This window comes from Dermacentor silvarum, chromosome 1 (assembly GCF_013339745.2).
Source record: "Dermacentor silvarum isolate Dsil-2018 chromosome 1, BIME_Dsil_1.4, whole genome shotgun sequence".
Lineage (NCBI taxonomy): Eukaryota > Metazoa > Arthropoda > Arachnida > Ixodida > Ixodidae > Dermacentor > Dermacentor silvarum.
Genome location: NC_051154.1, coordinates 230417921 through 230436886, shown reverse-complemented (window position 1 = coordinate 230436886; position 18966 = coordinate 230417921). Strand labels below are relative to the sequence as shown.

Below are 18966 nucleotides of genomic sequence, written 5' to 3'. Positions count from 1 at the left end.
TCGCTGTGCAACAATTGTGCTCAGTGTTAACGTTGCGAGGCCTAGCTCCTTAGCCAACTCCGTCCGCTTCCTCTTGGGATCCTCATCGACCTTTTGAAGAATGTCTAATTTCTCTTTAAAGGAGAGTGCTTTCCGCTTGCGAGACATAGCTCACTGCGACTAGGCAAAATGGCGCAAACACGAAGAACGCGGCCCGAAGCGCAGCAGCCACTCCATCTGACGGGTCGCAGAAAAGGAGGAAAAGTACAAAAGCACCAAAAGCGCCACCGCCTCAAACTCTTCGCGCCCAGTCGCGGAGTCCGCGCTGTCCGGCGCCGCGCCTCCGCACCAAAAGAGAAGGAGAGAAAGCGCGTGACTGCGCGCTGTTCTCTTTCGCGGCCGTCGGTGGGGCGGCGTTTATTTGTATCAACCGACGCAGGCTGAAAATCGATTCGTAACAACCGTTCTCTAGCACGTTGCAAAGTAATGGGGCTTGGCCGGGACCACAGAAAAATTCGTATCATCCGGAAATTCGTATTAGCCGTGATCGTATCATCGAGCTTTTACTGTACAGCGTGATGTGCGTGATTGCTCAAAGTAAACGCGCCCCCCCCCCCCCCCCCCCCCCCCCGACCTACGAGCCTTGCGCACGAAGGAAGACAGCGCGCTTCCTTCCCGCTTTCCTCCCTTGCTTGTGCGAGAATAAACACGATTACCGTCTCACCCTCGCACGCTTTAATCGCACATACAGCATACGGCGTCGATTTTATCACCCTTGGACTTTATACGGAACCCCACGGTGACAGCTACGGCAGCTAGAAATGCGCCTGGAGTGTCGATGTCATTGCTCTCGCAATAAAATTGTTGTTTTGGATATAGTGTGGTACTGCTTATAATGCGGATATTCGCGACTCCGGTGACTTACGTTATAAGCGGTCTACACTGTACTGTAAAACCTCGTTAATTCAGATTTCACGGGACCGGAAAAAAAAGATGGCCGAATTAACCGAGTTTTCAATTGTAACGAAGTATATAAGTTTGTTTTTGTGGTGTGCCTTGGTCATGCCTTGGTTGCTATGCTGTCTTGTCTTAGGTCATGACAATTGGACCCAGTTTGCACCACGTGGGTTGCACGTCGCCACTAGCCTGTGCACCCTCATTGTTGGCCCCAAACATGTTTTACGCTACTCCTAGCATCTTTACTAGAAGGGGGGTGGGGATTCCTTGGCACTTGATGAAGCTTAGCAGGGTTCCCTGGGACCAACATGCTTGAGAACCCCTGCAGTAGGGGTTCTCAAGCATGGTGTATGCAAGCCACACCAGCATTGGAGAAAACGTGACGACACGTGTGATGACGCTGGTGTTTGCGTGAGAATACAGTCGAATCTCGGATGATACGATCACGGCTAATACGAATTTCCGGATGATACGAATTTTTCTGAGGTCCCGGTCGAGCCCCATTACTTTGCAACGGGCTAGAGAACGGTTGTTACGAATCGATTTCCGACCCGTGTCGGTTGATACGAATAAACGCCGCTCCACCGACAGCCGCGAAAGAGAACAGCGCGCAGTCACGCGCGTTTTCCCTCTCTCTTTTGGTGCGAAGGCGCGGACGCGGCGCCGGACAGCGCGGAAGCCGCGACTGGGCGCGAAGAGTTTGAAGCGGTGGCGCGTTTGTTGCTTTTGTGCTTTTCTTTTTGTCTCTTCGCTCGCTGCGGTGGCCGCGCTTCCCCACGTACGGCCGCCGCAGCAAGCGAAGGTTCGTGCGGTCTATCGCTGCAACGGAAACTGAGCCCCGTAAGCACAGCGCACACAAAGGTCACAGCCGTGTGGAGATCGCTTTCAAGATACGGTGTGCGCGACAACACCGACAGCCGGCACAGGCGCTAAGTACAAGAATGCATTTGTTGGCAGTGTAAGAGCCACCCCCCCTCCCCCCCCCCTCCCTCCCTCCCGCGCTTTGCTCTTTTCGCGGGGGGAAATTGCGTCGCAAGTTACCCTTGCTCTGGGTTGCAAGATACACATTTGGCGCCGCAGCACAGCGTCGCTCCCCCCCCCCCCTCCCTCCCTCCCATACCCCCACGGCCTTTCGCGCAATGGAAGTTGTGTTTGCTCTCCGCTGTGCGTTCGCTGTCCGTCAAGGCGCGCGTCCCCCACGCGCTTTCACTCGCACATGCGGCGTGCGGTGACGACTTTATCGCCCTTGGACTCGTGCTCCACGTGTCGTGCTCCTCCGCATCGCCCTCGTTGATCTCCTCTTCCATCGGTGGGCGCACCTCGTGCTCGCTATCGCCCTTGTCGGCGAGATTTTCCCGCGTGTTCTATGGGAGGGTAAACGGCAGTCAGAAAAGGATGCGTTGTAGCCAGTTCTGCACTATAAGCGGTTACGTTGTAAGTGGTCTATTCTGTAAATGCTTTTTACGTACGTGTGCCTGAGTGAGTTCACCTCTTGACTCTTTAGTTTAGCTAGTTTTAATTGTGTTTCGATGATACGAATTTCGGCTAATACAAATTTTTTTCGTGACCCCGTGAGATTCGTATCATCGAGATTCCACTGTAACTAGAAAAGGTAATGCCAATGATGGTGATGATGCTACAACTCACTTCATTTGTGGTTGGTGGAAAGGCATAAAATAAAGTGCACTGCCACACTACGTAGGCACTTTGCCTAGCTGTACAGAGTATCGCCCACATTGCTGTATCTCTTGTTCAACAAATCGCGGTCCCTGCGATGGCTTTCTCGAATTCACTCTCGGAGCCCATGAATTTATGTACAGTCAACCCTGCATATATTGAACTTGCAAGAAAACTGGAATTACTGCAATATATAGAGTAATTCGATTTACAGTAGAGTCCCGCTACAACGAAATTCAGGGTATACGTGAAAAATTTCGTTAGGGCGGAACTTCGTTGACGTGAAATTAGTATGGTGTTCGTATAATCGTATATACAAACGGCAAAGCCGCGAACGAAACTGAAACCATCGCCGCAATGGTGTGGGGGCAAAGGTTGAGACCTACCGAAGGCAGTCAATAAAGCCACAACTTCACGAGAGAATGCATTTCGTGCCGCTGTTAAAGCATTTTTCGTGCATTGCGGCCAACGCCTAACTCGACGTGCGTGCCTGGCCGATCGCGAGACACTCATTTTGCGGCACATGCACCGTTGCAATAAAGCGGTTTGAATTATCAAAATTTTACTGCATATTTATGACCTCTTGCGGTTACCGGAAGTTTTATTTCCATAAGTCGGTCAGCATGGATTTCTTACACTTCACGGCAAGCAAAGGCATTATGCGAGTCTCACATTGCGGTATCTGCTTATAATTCGGACATTGCGACGACGACATCGCAATGTCGTTGTCGTGGGCTCTGATAACTTTTCTGATGAGGTCAAAAGGATCCATTACTTTGACCGCAGTCACTGGAGTTAGTGTGTCTAGTGGATTGTCATTTTGCACAGACGACGAGACGTTGGCATCATGTTGACAACAGCGGCTGTGGCGTGACCGCGTGGGGACCGTATCCTGAAAGCAATCTGCAACGCGCAGAAAGTGCGCGCCCGCGTGGGCCTTATGTTCAAAGCGATCTGCGATGTGGGCAAATTGCAACTAGTGCCGGTAGAGTTGTGTGGGCTGTGCTTTCTGCGTTTAGTTCGCGTTGAAGCGAGATGGCACGGAGGTCAATTCGGCCGCTGCTGCTCCCGGGCGCCTCCTCACTCCAGCGTGTGACAGCGAGTTGCCGTGGTCATCGAGTTGCTGCGGTCATCGAGCGAGATGTGTTCATGTTTACCTGTGCGTGCGTGACACCGTGCTTGGTAATTTGTTCCTTCCTCTTTTTGCCTCAGCGATCATATGTGCCTCCTCCTCCTCCGAGAGAGAAATTTACGCTTCTTCGTTGGCGTAGCCATTTCAACAGGACACACACCACGGAGAAAACGGCGGCGATTGTGGTGATCCCATGCAGTCTCGTGCAGGCGCGTGATGACCATGCGTGGCTATGGATTGCAGTGGCTCAAATTGGTACTCTGAATTCAATTTAGTTTGCCAAAACCTTGTTCATGCGGACGTATGGTAGTCACAGCGTTGGAAGGGCCTTCTAATTTGACTACTTGGTAGTTCCAATTTCAGTTATGTCCCAGTTTCGTTCTCAAAAAGTTCATTGAAGTGGAATTACCGAATAAAATGCCTTCGTTATGAAGAGACTTTTTTTGTATTACTTTCTGTGGGCAGCTGACGGGGAATTGGAAAATCTTCGTTGTGGCGGAAATTTCGTTGTAGCGGCGTTTGTTGTAGGGGGATTCGACTGTAGAACATTTAAAGAATTTGACCCTGTACAAAACGCACCTTATTAAAAAAAGTGTTCTTTACTTTCTAAATGTCTGTACCGTGGGCACGCAAGAAATAGTCGCTGATATTCTTCTGCTTTTTCATTTAAAAGCATTGTTCAGCATACTTTTCAACGTTGTCGAGTGACTCGGAAAAGCTGAGCCTACAGCCTTCTATGGACGTGCAGTGGCGGCGAACAATGTTCGGCGCATGAAGTGAATCGGGACACGTCGGTGGGTCGGAACACGTTGCGTCCTCGCAGTTACTGTCGTTGGCGAGATCCCTAGCCAGATCGGCAGCGATGTCTTCATCGGAGAGCTCTCCGGTGGTCGCAACATGGTTGTCGACGGTGATGAAGTCTGTTGCTGCAGTCCCATCACAAACTGCACCCGGAAACTCGTACAGCTGGCTAAAGAAATCGTCAAGTTCCTCGAGTGGTTTCTCGCTATCGAGGGGTTCATTGCAATTTTAGATGTGCTTGTGCCAGCCTTGCCGGAAACACAGAGTCCACAATGACGGAAGCAATTCTAAATTGTTTATTTTTTTACGTATTTTTTTACGTGTGTTGGGGGGTGTTGGCTGCTTGCCCGGCCGCCACGCGGGAAAGCCAACTTGTGGGGCAGTTTTACGCTGTTCGAAGTTCGATATATCGATGCGGCTGCTATTTTTGTTCGATGTAACCGTACATTTTGCCATATATTCTCATTGTAACATTACGGTGCTCAAAAATTCTTCGATATACGGGGTAATTCGATGTAAACGGGTTTGACTGTACTGCAAGTGCCAGTTGCAATCCAACAATACTAGGTAGAAGCAATTGCAGGAGCCAAAAGTCACAGGCCTACGCGGCACATGCAGCGCAGGCACAGCATAAGCTGGAGGAGCGGCTCCATAGGAGCTCCATTTTCGGCTGTACACACACTAGAGGTTCCTCGCGGCGAAGTCTCTTTGCGTTGGTTTTACGAAAATGAACTGAATTGTCCGTCCGGCAGCGGCGGCGGCGAGCTACAGCTTGTGCTGCTCTCTACACAGCGGTCTGCTGGGCTCGAAGTTGCCTGGTTGGAGCGCCACACATAGCACTATGATTTACTTATTCTGCTCAGCAGAAGTTTGTACCTTGAGAGGGGTCCTTATAACTATATGGAAAAGTAAACAAAGGTGTCGAGACCTGTGAGGTGCACATCTCGCATCCCTTGACAGGTGGCACGATACGATGTTCTTGATGATGATGATGATTTATTGGCACCCCCTTTGAAACGAGGCGGTGACAAATAGTCATCTAGCCTGCTTGAGTTAATCGGGTCCAGCTACATGCAACTGCTACCTGTCGGGACACCAGGTGTCCTGACTACGCAACTGCAATGCAAGTTGCATGTATCGACACTACGCGGCTTGCATATCACATCGCGTGAGAAGTGGCATGATACAATGGTAATGATAATGATGGCGAACGCTCCTCCTAGCGTGCACGTTGATACATAGGTCACGCACCGTATCTTGGAGGTAATCTGTCCGCGGCCAGTGCAACGGAAGAGCCGAGGTGGTTGTTGCCTTGATGCGCATTGGATTCTGTCGCGTGTAGTCTTGACAGTCGCATAATCTCAAGTTTCCGAGACACAGTGCGAAGCGATTGCTTGCGTTGTGACAGCGAGATTGTGGAAATCGAGTGAGATTGGTGAGATGTTTGCCTGAGCGCGTGTCATAGGGATAAAACTATGAATTTCTGTTCGTGTGGTTGTCTCTTTGCTATCGCTATCAATACTCAGCCTGAATTATCAATGCTCCTTCTGAAATACTGAAACTTTCTTCCATTTTTTTTCTTCTCGGGACGAATATTCATATATTACACTTTTTTTTTAATTTGAGGGTGCCGGTCGCTGGCACTAAGTATGGTCAGCCATGGCGTCCAAGATTTACGATGCCACGCGACGCAACACACGCAAATCTTGGACACCGTAAGCCACATCGATGTGTTGCTCTCAGTGCAATCTGCGCCACACACACTGGCACTCATAACTGCGGTAATATGGCCTGACCTTCTTGTGATTTGTTTATAAGTGCTTACTGACAAGATACTATCCACCAGAAATACTCTGGGGATTTGTGAAGTTGTTTTTACTGCTGAAACTTTAAAAGTTTTCCGCTGCAAGTACAACTTCGTTATATTGAGGTTTGACAATACAGTAAAATCTTGTTACTACGAACCCCACATTAACGAACCTTTCAGATTAACAAACTTTTCGGAAATTCCCTGCTGACTTGTTATAGTTTCAATGTAAAAATATTTCAGTTCTACGAAGTTCAGAATACCGAACTTATGAAAATAACGATCATTATTCAGTTTCTGTGTCATGTTAACAACACCTCAGTACTATGAACTAATTTTCCAAAATCTGGAGATTCTTGGATTTCCGTGTATCCAGTCATGACAGCCCAAACAGGAGGCTAGCAGACAAGGTGCAGAGAGCGGACGCCGTGGCGCACGGGTTCAGAAAACCTGAGACGGTGCCTGAGGGAAGATAGAAAAAGTACGCTGGCAGACAGCATCGCCGTGTCTGAAAGTGGGGTGGCCGCCTCTCGAAAGAGCAATCGTCCCCGATAAGCACTTCACAAGTTCCGAAAAAGACTTGAAAGCAGCGTGACGATCATTTGAATCGGTGACAGCGGCATGTCACAAGGGAAACAGCTGTCGCCCTGCGCACGCATACAGGTTCTTTCGCGCACGCCTTTTCCGTACCAGCCGACCCTAAGGATGGCAGATGACACGTTGGCGCACGTTTCAGTGGGTTCGTCCCTGGTTTAGAATGGCGCCCTTGCACTCTACGGCGGCACAATGTGCCCGAAGGCCCCGCGTGGATGGATATTCCAACAGCACATCTCAGTAGAGCAGTGGGACCAGCCAGGCGTGAAGGCGCCCATCACCGCGAAATACTTTCACTCGTGACTCGAGCTTTTTCGTTCCGAGGCAAGGTAACAGTGTATAAGCTGAACTGTCAGGCGAGCTGTTCTTTCTGAGAATGTCTCGAAGTGGCGATTTTCATGCGCAGGACTGTTCGAACACTAGCTGAGGCGACAATGCATCAGGTCTTGCGAGCGCATGCTCTGCCCAGATAAGTGTCGCCTAGCAGCGGAGGCGTATTTTATTTCTTCCTTCTTTCGCTCTTCTTTCTGTTTGCCTGTTTCGCGCTTTCTGCGGCCGTACTAGCTATGCGTGCGGAGAAATGTATCCTCCGTACTCCCGGGGTTGCCACATGGTCACACTTTGTACTTTCTGGCCATTGTCATTTATGCGCGCTTGTGCTTTAAAATAGTTCAATTGTCCGCATTGAGCGAGACAGTTGCAGTGTCCACGGCAAGGAATGTGAAAAACAAACAACAAGAACCATTGCGCTGTAGAGGCGACATGGAGCTTACTTTTTGTTGGTAGTTTTCTCGGCGTCTGCGTCTGTTATGAGCGTGTCACTGTTATTACACAGTGCTTCGATGGTGACAACTTAATAACTGATGGGTTTATGGGCGGAATGGTTAATTTTGGGGTTTTCACTATAACGACTTTTTAGAATAACAAACAATTTACCGCGTTCCCCTGAAGTTTGTTATATCAAGATTTCACTGTATAGTGTGACTCACAGAATCATTTTTGCCATGGTTACAGATGCAGTGGGAAATGTGGGAGTTGGACAGCCACGGGAGAGCTGAGGTGCCTCTGAAGAATAAGGATGAGACATTTCCACTGGGAATGGCAGTCTCGTACAACGCCCAGCGCAACATCATTGGTGAGTACTGTTGTGTTCTCCCTCTGTCCATTTGAAGTGTAGCCTATTATTTTTCCTATGCTCTTAAGTAAAAATTACCTTCACTGTTGGTGAAAGCTTCAGCCATTCTTAGCCAGTGGGAAAGGCGAATGTTTGATGCGAGAAGGGTGGCTTTTCTTGGTGAGCTTTTCTGATGCTCATCATGGTTTAAAATGCTCACCACTTCTTGGCTGGCGATGACTAACCCTTTCAGTGCCAAGAGCCACCAGTCTGTACATGTAACAAAGAACAAATTTTTTTTTAGTCCTACCATGTCACAATATACAACGAGAAAGGTGCAGTACAGTGTCCTAAATAACACGGCTACTAATACGGATAGAGGTAATGTGAATGGTTAAAGGCCTACAACAGAACTAGAACCATGACAAAAACGAAACAGCCTTTGTGTTTGTCACTGTGCAATAGAACACTGTGCAAACAATCTGCGAGGCATCATAAACAGGAAATCTCGTCTTTTTATTATTATCCAGTAGAAAAAGAAGCAAAATTTGAGACATTCGGCCATCCTGACTGGGTCATGTTAGGACACAGGACATTTGTTCAACTGTCTCTCTAAATTTTGGACAGTTGGCAACCCTAGTGTATGCGCTGGTTACAAGTGGCGATTTGCTGAAGCACACGAGTCATTTCTTTGCCCAAAAGCGCGTGCAGAATATGTCCTTCAGGGATGGGCATGCTGTAAATGATACTAGTGTGGCTAGTGGAGCCCGATTTTAGTAGTAAAATATTTTTAATACGTGCAATAATCTCAGTTAATCATTTTCTGTAAAGAAGAAAATTGCGTATTACAATTGTTACAGATACAACAACTAAAATGATTCATTGCGGCCCCAAGGCTCTGAAGTGTAGCCATCAATCTTGGCCTGAGAATTATTGGATTGATTAGGATGTTGTTCACTGCTAGCATATTGCTTGTAAGGAATTTATATCCAAGCCTTGTTTTGTGTATAACTTTTCTTACTCTTGCTTGCATGTTTTTCTTTCAGGCAAGACTGAGTCGTGGGCCCCAATGCCTATTCTCCTGGTGCTGTCAACTTGCGGAGGCCTCTCCTCATTCCACATGAAGAACTTGGCTGCTGAAGCACCTTCTCTCGTGCGACCCCCTGAGCCTCTTCTGCCAAGTGGCCAGCGCAGGCCTATGGGTTAGTGGCTATGTACTTCATACTCGCCTGTCTAGGGGCACTAAAATAAAAAAGGAGTAATAACACATGTTTTCTAGTTCTAAAAACTATACCACATGCTTCTGTGCGAAATGAGACTTGCTAAGTATGATGGTCGGGAAGTTTCATTTAATATACAGTAAAACCCGATTGATCTGTTTTCAACGGACAGCTCCGAATTCTTGCCAGTACAGTTATTAGACATCTCGGTGCTTACGCTGGGACTGTGTACGGTGAGTGTGCTTATGTATAATTAAGGGACACATACTATGTTCCGTGACAATGGCCCCTTTCAACTCTTGATATGTTGCACTGCAATATTTTGCATATGCTTCACCGCATAACATGGCTCTATTGCAACGAAGCTGACTGAAGAGAACCGGCGATTATGTAGTGCATATAAAACCCTTGCCGGCCCCCAAAATAAATGTATCCCTGCGCTCAGCGATTTAGCCCAGTGTGCGTTGGTCTCGGTAGGTTTTAACCCATATATGCCTAGTTTGTTACCTATCATAAGAATCCAACAAGCATAGAAACTAAGGACAACATAAGGGAAATTACTTGTACTTACTAATTAAATTAAAAAAAATTATAGATTAATGCAAATGAAAGTGGATGCAAAAACAATTTGCTGCAAGTAGGGAATGATCCCACTTCGCATTACACGTGTGATGCTCTTAGAATTGAGCTACCGCAGCGTTGTTTTCCCATCCGCTTTCTGAGGCATTTATGTTTTACTACTAGAACTAACCCTGGGAGTTTTAGCCAGTGCCACCACTCGCAAACCTTGGCGGCAGATGTGGAACATCCTTTCTGCCGCAGGTGTCACGAGTACGTGATCTTTTTGGGTGAAGGCAACTGGTCAATAAACCCACACATGCTACCTGAAGGCATCAGTGTTATCCTTGGTGTCTATGTTTGTTGACTTCTTATGCTATGAATAATAAAAATTGGGCCCCTCTGTTCCCTTTCTTCTAGTTTGTTACATGTAGTATGCTGTTTTTGTTCGCCATTTTTCCACTTGTTTCTTATAGATAAGCCTGAGGCTCCTAGCCTATATTAATCAGGTGATAACTATTGTATGTGGAAGCTTTGGAAAGTGTGTATCTAGACCTTTTCGCGTGATGAAAGAAGGAACATTGTGAGCGTGCGGAAATTGAGAAGGGCGTCATCACATGGCAGAAAAAGCTAAAATTAAGAACATAAATATAATGTTTTGTTGCTGACATTGGGATTACTTGTCCATAAGAGACCAAATGCATATGGATGCTGTGTACTTAAAATGTAGACAGTTACCACGTTTCATATTTTAAAAATTTCAACTTGCCAATGTTTAGGCATATATGTGTTAACCGATGCACGCTACTTCGGGTGCTACGCCACCTGCTCTGTGTAAGTTTTCTCCCAATATGCTTGTGCAACCTCAGTTGCTTATTGCAAACTTTTGACACTTGTTGTAACATACTGTCTGGCTGTACCGTTATATTTATGCGATTGCTGCGTTCAAACACAACGTAAGATGCGAGTACATTACAGAATGACGACACATCAAAGAGGAACATAATTAGTTAATGGGATTGAGGGCAGGGTTGCGAAACCGCGATGTAGCAGCCAGGAAAATGCAAGAGTGAGGAACTTATCAATGGGGTTCCACTGTATGAAAGTTGGTCGTGAAACGCCCTGGCATCATCAGCATTATCACGATTTCATGACACTGGGCAAGATTTACAGACGTTGTGTAGCAATAAGGCTAGGTATGATATTGTTGCTCATTAAAAATATACAAGAGTGCTGCACACATGCCATCTTGTTGCAGTCAGGTCTGGCAGCCATATCAATCACAGAAATAGAGCGAGCCATTGTATTATGACTAGGGTTGTTCATTTTTGGGTTTTTTATTTTTTGAATTGGGGGGGGGGGGGTAAAAATCGGTTGCTATTTTTCAAGCTGATAATCGGAGAGAAATAGTTTTTTGTGAACCCATTCCACAAACATTTCATTCGGGTTCTTTTTTTTCTTCGCTTTTTTTTTTAACCAGAGGTGTTACAAGCTCCTTAATGCTGACGTGTTAAAACTAGGGATTTGTTTCAAGCTGGTAATCGGGGGGATATCGGGGTTTTCTCGCAAATACTCCGATGTTCGACGTTAGTTTGGAAATTAATAAGTAATAATGACAGTAAAGATAACTTCTTGGAAATTAAACATTTTATTCACGAAAAGCTGGTCATCGATTTTTACACATCCTTGTTAACATACATTATCATGTGCATGCGCAACATGTCGGTCTCCATCGGAGACCTGTCCGGTCTTTGAACGTATCTCAGCTCAGAGAAAGTTCTCTCGACATCACAGCTTCCATTAGTTAGGCACAACGATGTCAGCGCTATTGAAGAAAAGCCTATTATCGCTTTTCTTCAGCCGGCCTCTGTGGAATGTCACGGTGAGTTACTAATTCAGAGTTAGGCGTGCTCGTTGGGCGGTTAATTGAGAGCCGTGTAGCGTCCAAAGTGCTGCACACAGCTTGTGAAATGAAATCTATAGGTCGCTGGAGTTCACTTAAGCCAAGTTGATATAACTTCATTGTACCGGGGCTAGCGCGTGTGCACTGCAAACTCCGTGCAGCGTGCAAAAAATAGGTTGGTATGTGGTGTTGGACTTCGGGGAGAAATCGGGTTTAACCCGATTCTCCTGAAACATGTTCGGGGTGTAAAAATCAGGCAAAATAGGGTTTAACCCGAAATCGAACAACCCTAATTATGACCAGGGGTGTGCGAATAGTGAATTTTGAGACTGAATTGAATTGTGCCAGCAGCAAACCGAATCGAATATCGAATACTTTACAAGTAGTTTTCGAATAATGAATATTACATGTTCCTCTCGCTAATAATGTGTACGGTGAACGTCTACTACAATGCTGTGGCATTAAAATCTGGAATGTTATTCTTTTTTTTAGTAAAAATGTCACCTCATTTTGCTAATGCACTACACACTACATAGAGCAATTAACAATTCGCTGACTTAATCAAATATTAATGAAAAGTGTAACTCATTTGCATTTTTGCATGTATATTATTTTTCTTTTTTTCTTCCGAAAGTACTTTTGTATATTGCAGATTAGATTTTATATTAGATTTGATTAATAACATGTTCAATTTGATGCATGATCAAAATTGTATGCTTGATTGTTTATGAACCTGTTGATTTAATATTTGATGATTGTATATTTGGTTTTGTTCAGTGTTGTTTACCCTGTCTGAATTGCCATTGTAAAAAAGCTTTTTTTTTTTTTGGACCTAAACTACCCTAGGGATATGGTTCCCCTGTGGGTGTGCAAAGTTTAGGTTTCAAAATAAAAGTCAGTCAATAGCCGTTATCACCATTAATATAAAACGATGTTCACATTCCATTATTCTTAAAGTTAGCAAGTTTCTGTCCTTACATAGTACGTTATGCAGCGTTGTTTATTAAAAGCACAAATGCATCATTAGGAGCAAACAAGTAGTTTCTATGCTCTTCAGAGAGGGCGAATGATTGCTGTACAACCTATAAAGTATGGCTGCCTAAGTGATGTAGCCTGCTCCGCTAAGCAAGTTCTCATGTTTTATGCCCGAGGAGGTGAAAATTTACCGTACTTTTGCTCTAATTTTACGTTTATTTGGGCGCAAGAGATGTTCTGAAATATTGAAAAAGTATTAGAAAAATGTTTGCATTTATGAACAGTGACTATTCGATTCGATCGTCGAATCAAATAGGACACTATTCAAATGATTATTCGAAAGTTTCAAATGTTAGTGCACCCCTAATTATGACGTCATGAAATTCCACCTCCTGCATACCGAAACTGGATTGTAGAAACAAGTATTGTACAGTAGATTTGCTTTAATTCGACTCCAGGTAGTTAGATTTCTGGGCTCGACCTCGACCCAAGGTCCTAGCCCATACATTTCTACGGGACTAAACTTTCGTTATATTTCTTCTCAAATTAGCATTCACCGCTTAATTAAAACTTTGCTGGTCATCACACAAGCGCCCAACCCTAATGGTGATCGCACTGATGACTTCAATAGCGGCAGTGTCCGCTTTGGTGGTGCTTACGGTACAGTGAATGCGTTGCACATATCTCCCATCAAAAATTCCTCTTTCTGGCTTGCTTCAGGAAGATCTTAAAACAAAAACATTAGCTCAAAATGCATTATTACAGTATTTACCTGATTCTAATGCGTGTGTTTTTTTCCTAGAAATTTAATCCGGAAATTGTTTGAGTGATGCAAACCGAGGCTAAACCAAAACCGTGTTCACAACAGCCTACTGGCAGAGCCAGCCTAGCCAGCGTATCGCCGTGGATAGCGACAGAATGAGTTGTCGCATAGCTTTACGACGATGGCATGCTGCTTTCCGTCTGATTTCGAAAGCACATTCGTCCAATAAGTTAGTTTCAATTCGCATCACATTTTCTTTGCGTTCCTGAAGATTGCATGCATAGCGGGACGAACTCCGAAGTAGTTACAGTGGAATCTCGATGATACGAATTTCACGGGGCACAAAAAATATTCGTGTTAGCCGAAATTCGTATCATCGAAACACAATTAAAACTAGCCAACTAGCAATTAACAATTAGCAAACTAGCAATTAAAACTAGTCAGAGGTGAACTCACTCGGGCACACGCACGTAGAAAACATTTAAAGTATCGACCACTTATAACGTAATGGTTTATAGTGCAGAACTGGCTACAACGCGGCCTTTTCCGACTCCCGTTTACCTTCCCATAGCACTCCATGTATACGCATACCGCTTACAGTGCAGCCGCGTGAGACGAAATACCGGTTATAATTAGGCTTCCACGGGAAAGTCTCGCCGACAAGGGCGGTAGCGAGCACGCTTCTCAACGAGGTGCGCCCACCGATGGGAGAGATCAACGAGGGCGATGCGGAGGAGGAGCAGGAGACGTGGAGCATAAGTCCAAGGGCAATAAAACCGTCGCTGCGCCGTATATGCGAGTGAAAGCGCGCAGGGGACGCGCGCCTTCACGGAGAGCGAATGCACAGTGGAGAGCAAATGCGACTTCCATCGCGCGAAAGGCTGTGGGGGTATGGGAGGGGGGAAGGGGGGGGGGAGGAAGGGAGGGAGGGAGGTGGCTTCTACTCTGCCAACAAATGTGTTCGTGTACTATGCGCCTGTGCTGGCTGTCGATGTTGTCGCGCGCACAGTTTCTTGAAAGCGATCTCCACACGGCTCTGACCTTTTATGCGCTGTGCTTATGCCGCTCAGTTTCCGTCAAAGCGAAAGACCGCACGAACCTTCGCTCGCTGCGGCGGCCGCGCTTCCCCACGCCTGCGTGGGGAAAACCACAAAAGGAAAAGCACAGAAGCAACAAAAGCGCCACCGCTTCAAACTCTTCGCACCCAGTCGCGGCCTCTGCGCTGTCCGGCGCCACGTCCGCGCCTTCGCACCAAAAGAGAAAGGGAGAAAGCGCATGACTGCGCGCTGTTCTCTTTCGCGGCCGGCGGTGGGGCGGCATTTATTCGTTTCAACCGACGCGAATTGAAAATTGATTCGTAACAATCGTTCTCTATCACGTTGCAAAGTAATGGGGTTCGGCCAGGACCACAGAAAAATTCGTATTAGTCGTGATCGTATCATCGAGTTTCCACTGTAGCGTAGGTGTGGGCCACCATCCTGTTCGTAATTGTTGCGGACACGTTTTATGTATGCAAATCAATTACTACTTTTCGTTTTTTTTTAATATTCGGTATAGTATTCAGTAAAAGACCAAGTCATCGACCCAGCCTTGGTGCGTGCTTAGTTCCCATGGCATGCAATCTGTATCACTACAAGGTTCATCCACGTAAACAGGATCGATCAAAACGATTAATGTGACGCGGATGGAGGGAACAACAATAGCAGCACGTATGGAAAGCGCAAAAGCATATGCGAAGATCGGGCCGATTAGCCATCGGAAGGCGCACAGATATATCAGATAGGCTATTCACTGTTCACACACGCAAATATGCATAGTTAAGATCTTTCTGCCCACATGCGAGCTTAAGCACACGGACAATCATGGCACTTGTGCCCGTGGTAGTTGCCTGCTGGTTGCTTACGGACCTCTTGAACGACACTTCAGCAGACGTCAGTCTAACCAGCCATCACACAAACTTGAAGTGGGCCTCCCGATTTGCAAACTGACGACAGGCAGCAAACGACGGCAAACCCAAAAGTGAAAAGGCGCCGTCACTTTACCGTCAGCACCAATCGCAGTTGACCCGTGCTGCGCCGATGACCGTGCTGAGTGGTGCTGAGTCACAGGATGCATAGTCCCCACTTTTATCTGTCGCGCAGCTTGGCGTGATCATAACGAGGTGATGATAACCCACAGAAACCACCTGTCATAAAGATGGGAAAACCTTTCTGCTTTCTTGAAGAAAACTGGAAAGCAAACCTTTCTAAGCTATAGAAGATTTCCATTAAGCACAGTATGGCCTGCTATAAAGTGAAAACCTCGTTGGTATTCAGGACGACGTAACTTCTTTATTTCTTTAGCTTCAGGGGAAAAAAGAACTTGATGTTATTCAGCAGACATTCTATTAATAAAAAATTCGCAGCCGATCCATGAATTGAATGCTAATGATGGAGCGAAGCTCCTTGGACGATTACGGCTGCTGCTCGAGCTTTCGCTTCGGAGTCTTGCTGCCATTTCCGGCGTGCTGCTTCTTCTCGTGCTCGTAGCTCGGGGTTAGTTTCGCGGCGTTGCTGTTGGGCTGCCGCGTCTTGTTCTCGAAGTGTAGGATCAGAGTCACGACGTTTGCGCTTACGTTCGCGCTCCTCCATACTGCAGTGGTAAGTGTAGTGACAGCGGCGCGGCGCCAGCGCGACACCTGCGCGCGGTCGGTATGCGCTCTGCATGCGCTCTGCGAACGGTTCTGTGCATGACGTCATGCGCTTGCTCGGAGAGGGGTTTCGGAGTGACGTGGGCGCAGCGCAACACCTGTGCACGGTCGGTATGCGCGCTGCGTGCGCTATGGGGAGCTACGACGACGACGGCGAGAACGGACATCGTGAGAGCCTAAGGAGCTTCGCTCCTAAAAAAATTTTCCAGACCTGCGTATTGGTAAGGTAACGCAAAGAGCAATTTTTGAGGTGTGACTGAATGCAGTTTGAATGGCTTTCAACTGTTTTCACCATTATTATACAGGTTGTTGTAGCGAACACTTTCAAAATCTTTTGAAGGTGTCCTGTGGCAGATAGCACAATTCTAGTTCATGAGTTCGTCTACTCGAAAAGGCAGACATTACTTGCACAAGAAATCGAGATGCATAATCGACTAATTAACAAACATTCGCAAGTAAGTTTTCAACTAATTACCTTACGGACCATATTGCAATTTACAAATTCTAGCCGTGGAGTTCGCAAGGTGGGTCCACTTGGAACGAATTCTCAGGATGACACCAGTCTCGAGATATTAATTTCCAAACTTTGTGGAGAAATGCATTGGCGTTCCGGTTACTTTCTTAACAAAACGTCATTTTTTGCGTTGAGGCAGAAAAAGTAACTGGAACGCCAATGCATTTCTCCGCAAAGTTCAGGAATGACTATCTCGAAACCGGTGTCATCTTGAGAATTCGTTCCAAGAGAATTCGTTCTGCCTTGCGAAACTCCACGACTAGAATTTGCAAATTGCACTATGAGCTAAAAGGTAATTAGTTTCTGGCGTGCGAAATCAGTGATGACGACGAGCCACAATAAACAATGCGAATTTCTTGGTTAATGCCCTCAATTATTTCTTCGCAAAAGGACGCATCTCGCCAGAGGCGCTCAAAATTCTAAACAATAACAGCGACTGTCATCGCGGGGCGATCCAAAATATTTGGGCACCCGCGCACTCCTTTCTCCCCGGCTATGAGGCTGCTCACAATGTGGCTCGAGGACTTACTCGCCGAGCAAGTGAGCCGGCTCAGCTGGGAACGAGAGGAGACCGCTTGGTCAGCTACGAAGAAGTAACCGATTACTATCGGCTGGGAAGGGCGCGGTACCCACCAGCTCATCCCGCGTTAATCAGGAAGAGGCGGTGGCTTGGCGCCTCCTGCAAACAAATATGCATTCTAACTCGGTGGCCTGCAGCAGATTCTATCCAGCACAATACAATGATCAATGCAAATTGTGTGAGGGTAGGGCGGATCTGCCTCATATTCGATGGGCATGCTCTAAGGCAGCTCCTTTCGAGGGCCACAAAATTCAAAACCGGCAGCAGTGGGAGGCCCTGCTGCTCAGCTCAGACCAGCAAGACCAGGTCTGGGCCGTCCAGTTAGCCGAGGCAGCCGCTGAGACCCAGGATATTTTGGCCGTCCGCTAGGCGGAGGGAGGCTGCGTCCGCCCTCATGGTGCTAGCAGCAATAAAAGTTAAATCTCTCTCTCTCTCTCTTGACTAGCATTAACAAAAACCTTTCAACATACAATGGGTGCTGTTTTCGTAAATCCCTAGGTTATTTTGTTTTCTTGGCCACATTTAGTTGGAATGTCCGGTATGTAATGTAATAGTGGTTTCTGAGGAACGCATATGGGTTTCCTTTGTTAGGTCTATGACATTTTTTCCTTTTAGTGAACTTACCTCCACCGTAGATCTGATTCCGCTTCCGTACAACTGATTCGCCGTAACCTTATAGTGTTCTGCAAAATCAAATAAAGAACATATTTTTTTTAATTTGTCTGTATTTCAGTCATGTTGATCCTTACCTAGCATGCTCCAAGACGCATATCCTCTGCTCCAAAACGAACAATTCGTGCTCCAAACCTGCTCCTGTGTGCCAAATTTGCTGCTCCCAGAGCTGCTCCAAAACACCCCTGGCCGCTTCCATCCCTGCACGCAAGAAAACTGTATGATTCAGTGCTCGTTAGAAAAACCAAACAAGTCAGAAACTTTGTTCCATCGCCAATGAAGGGCAATCAATTTTCGCGACTCTCAAGAAATGAAACGCAGGCATATATGGCAGCGTTGTTTGTGTATACCAGTGCCTGCCTGTGAACAGATGTAATCGCACTCCTGTGAGCAATAAACGAGCAAGCATCTAGTGGTGACCCTTTGAGAGATTAGAAACCAGATGGACATAAGTTTTTGCGAGCGGGACTAACAAAAACAGCCCGCGAGACAAAACCAAAACTAACCACCACACACGTACATGTGCACGATGGGACGCCGACGTGTCCGCAAAAGTTAGGAAGGTATAACTAAGGTACTGCGGAATGAAAAAAAAAAAAAAATCTTGCATCCACACAGGGTGGCAGCACTTGCTGGGCAACAGAGTTGAAAAAGTGCTGTGTTTTCCAAACATACAGACAGCATCGTAAATATACAGCATCGACCATTTCGGACTTTTTTGCTGCACCATATATTTGGCTTTGATCCTCAAAGGGTTAAACAGCTTGTGCTTAAGCAGCCACTGGAAACATATCTTCCCTGTCATCTTTGTCATCTGTTTTGTTTACATCGCCTTCTCACACGTCCATTACGATTTGGGCTATAATTTGTGGGTTGCACATTGGGGCATTATTCATTGTGTTAAACATTGTGAGGATGATGCCAGTGGATGGGCGTTCCAATGATGCTGCTGGACAGGCACTGCATTGTCACCACAGCACAATTTTGTTGGTGAACACAACTTAAAGGGGTCCTGAACCACCCCTCGTGCT

General features: G+C 46.5%; 1 protein-coding gene across 5 annotated transcripts in view; it reads left to right on the top strand.

The window, feature by feature from the left end:
• LOC119436883 (nuclear pore complex protein Nup214-like) overlaps positions 1-18966 on the top strand; it is a 253473-nt gene that overhangs the window by 66085 nt on the left and 168422 nt on the right. For all 5 annotated transcript variants that reach the window (XM_037703911.2, XM_049660065.1, XM_049660067.1 and 2 more), the window contains exons 10-11: positions 7962-8082; positions 9108-9263. In XM_037703911.2, the coding sequence (XP_037559839.1) occupies positions 7962-8082; positions 9108-9263 (277 nt within the window). The remainder of the gene's footprint in view (positions 1-7961; positions 8083-9107; positions 9264-18966) is intronic.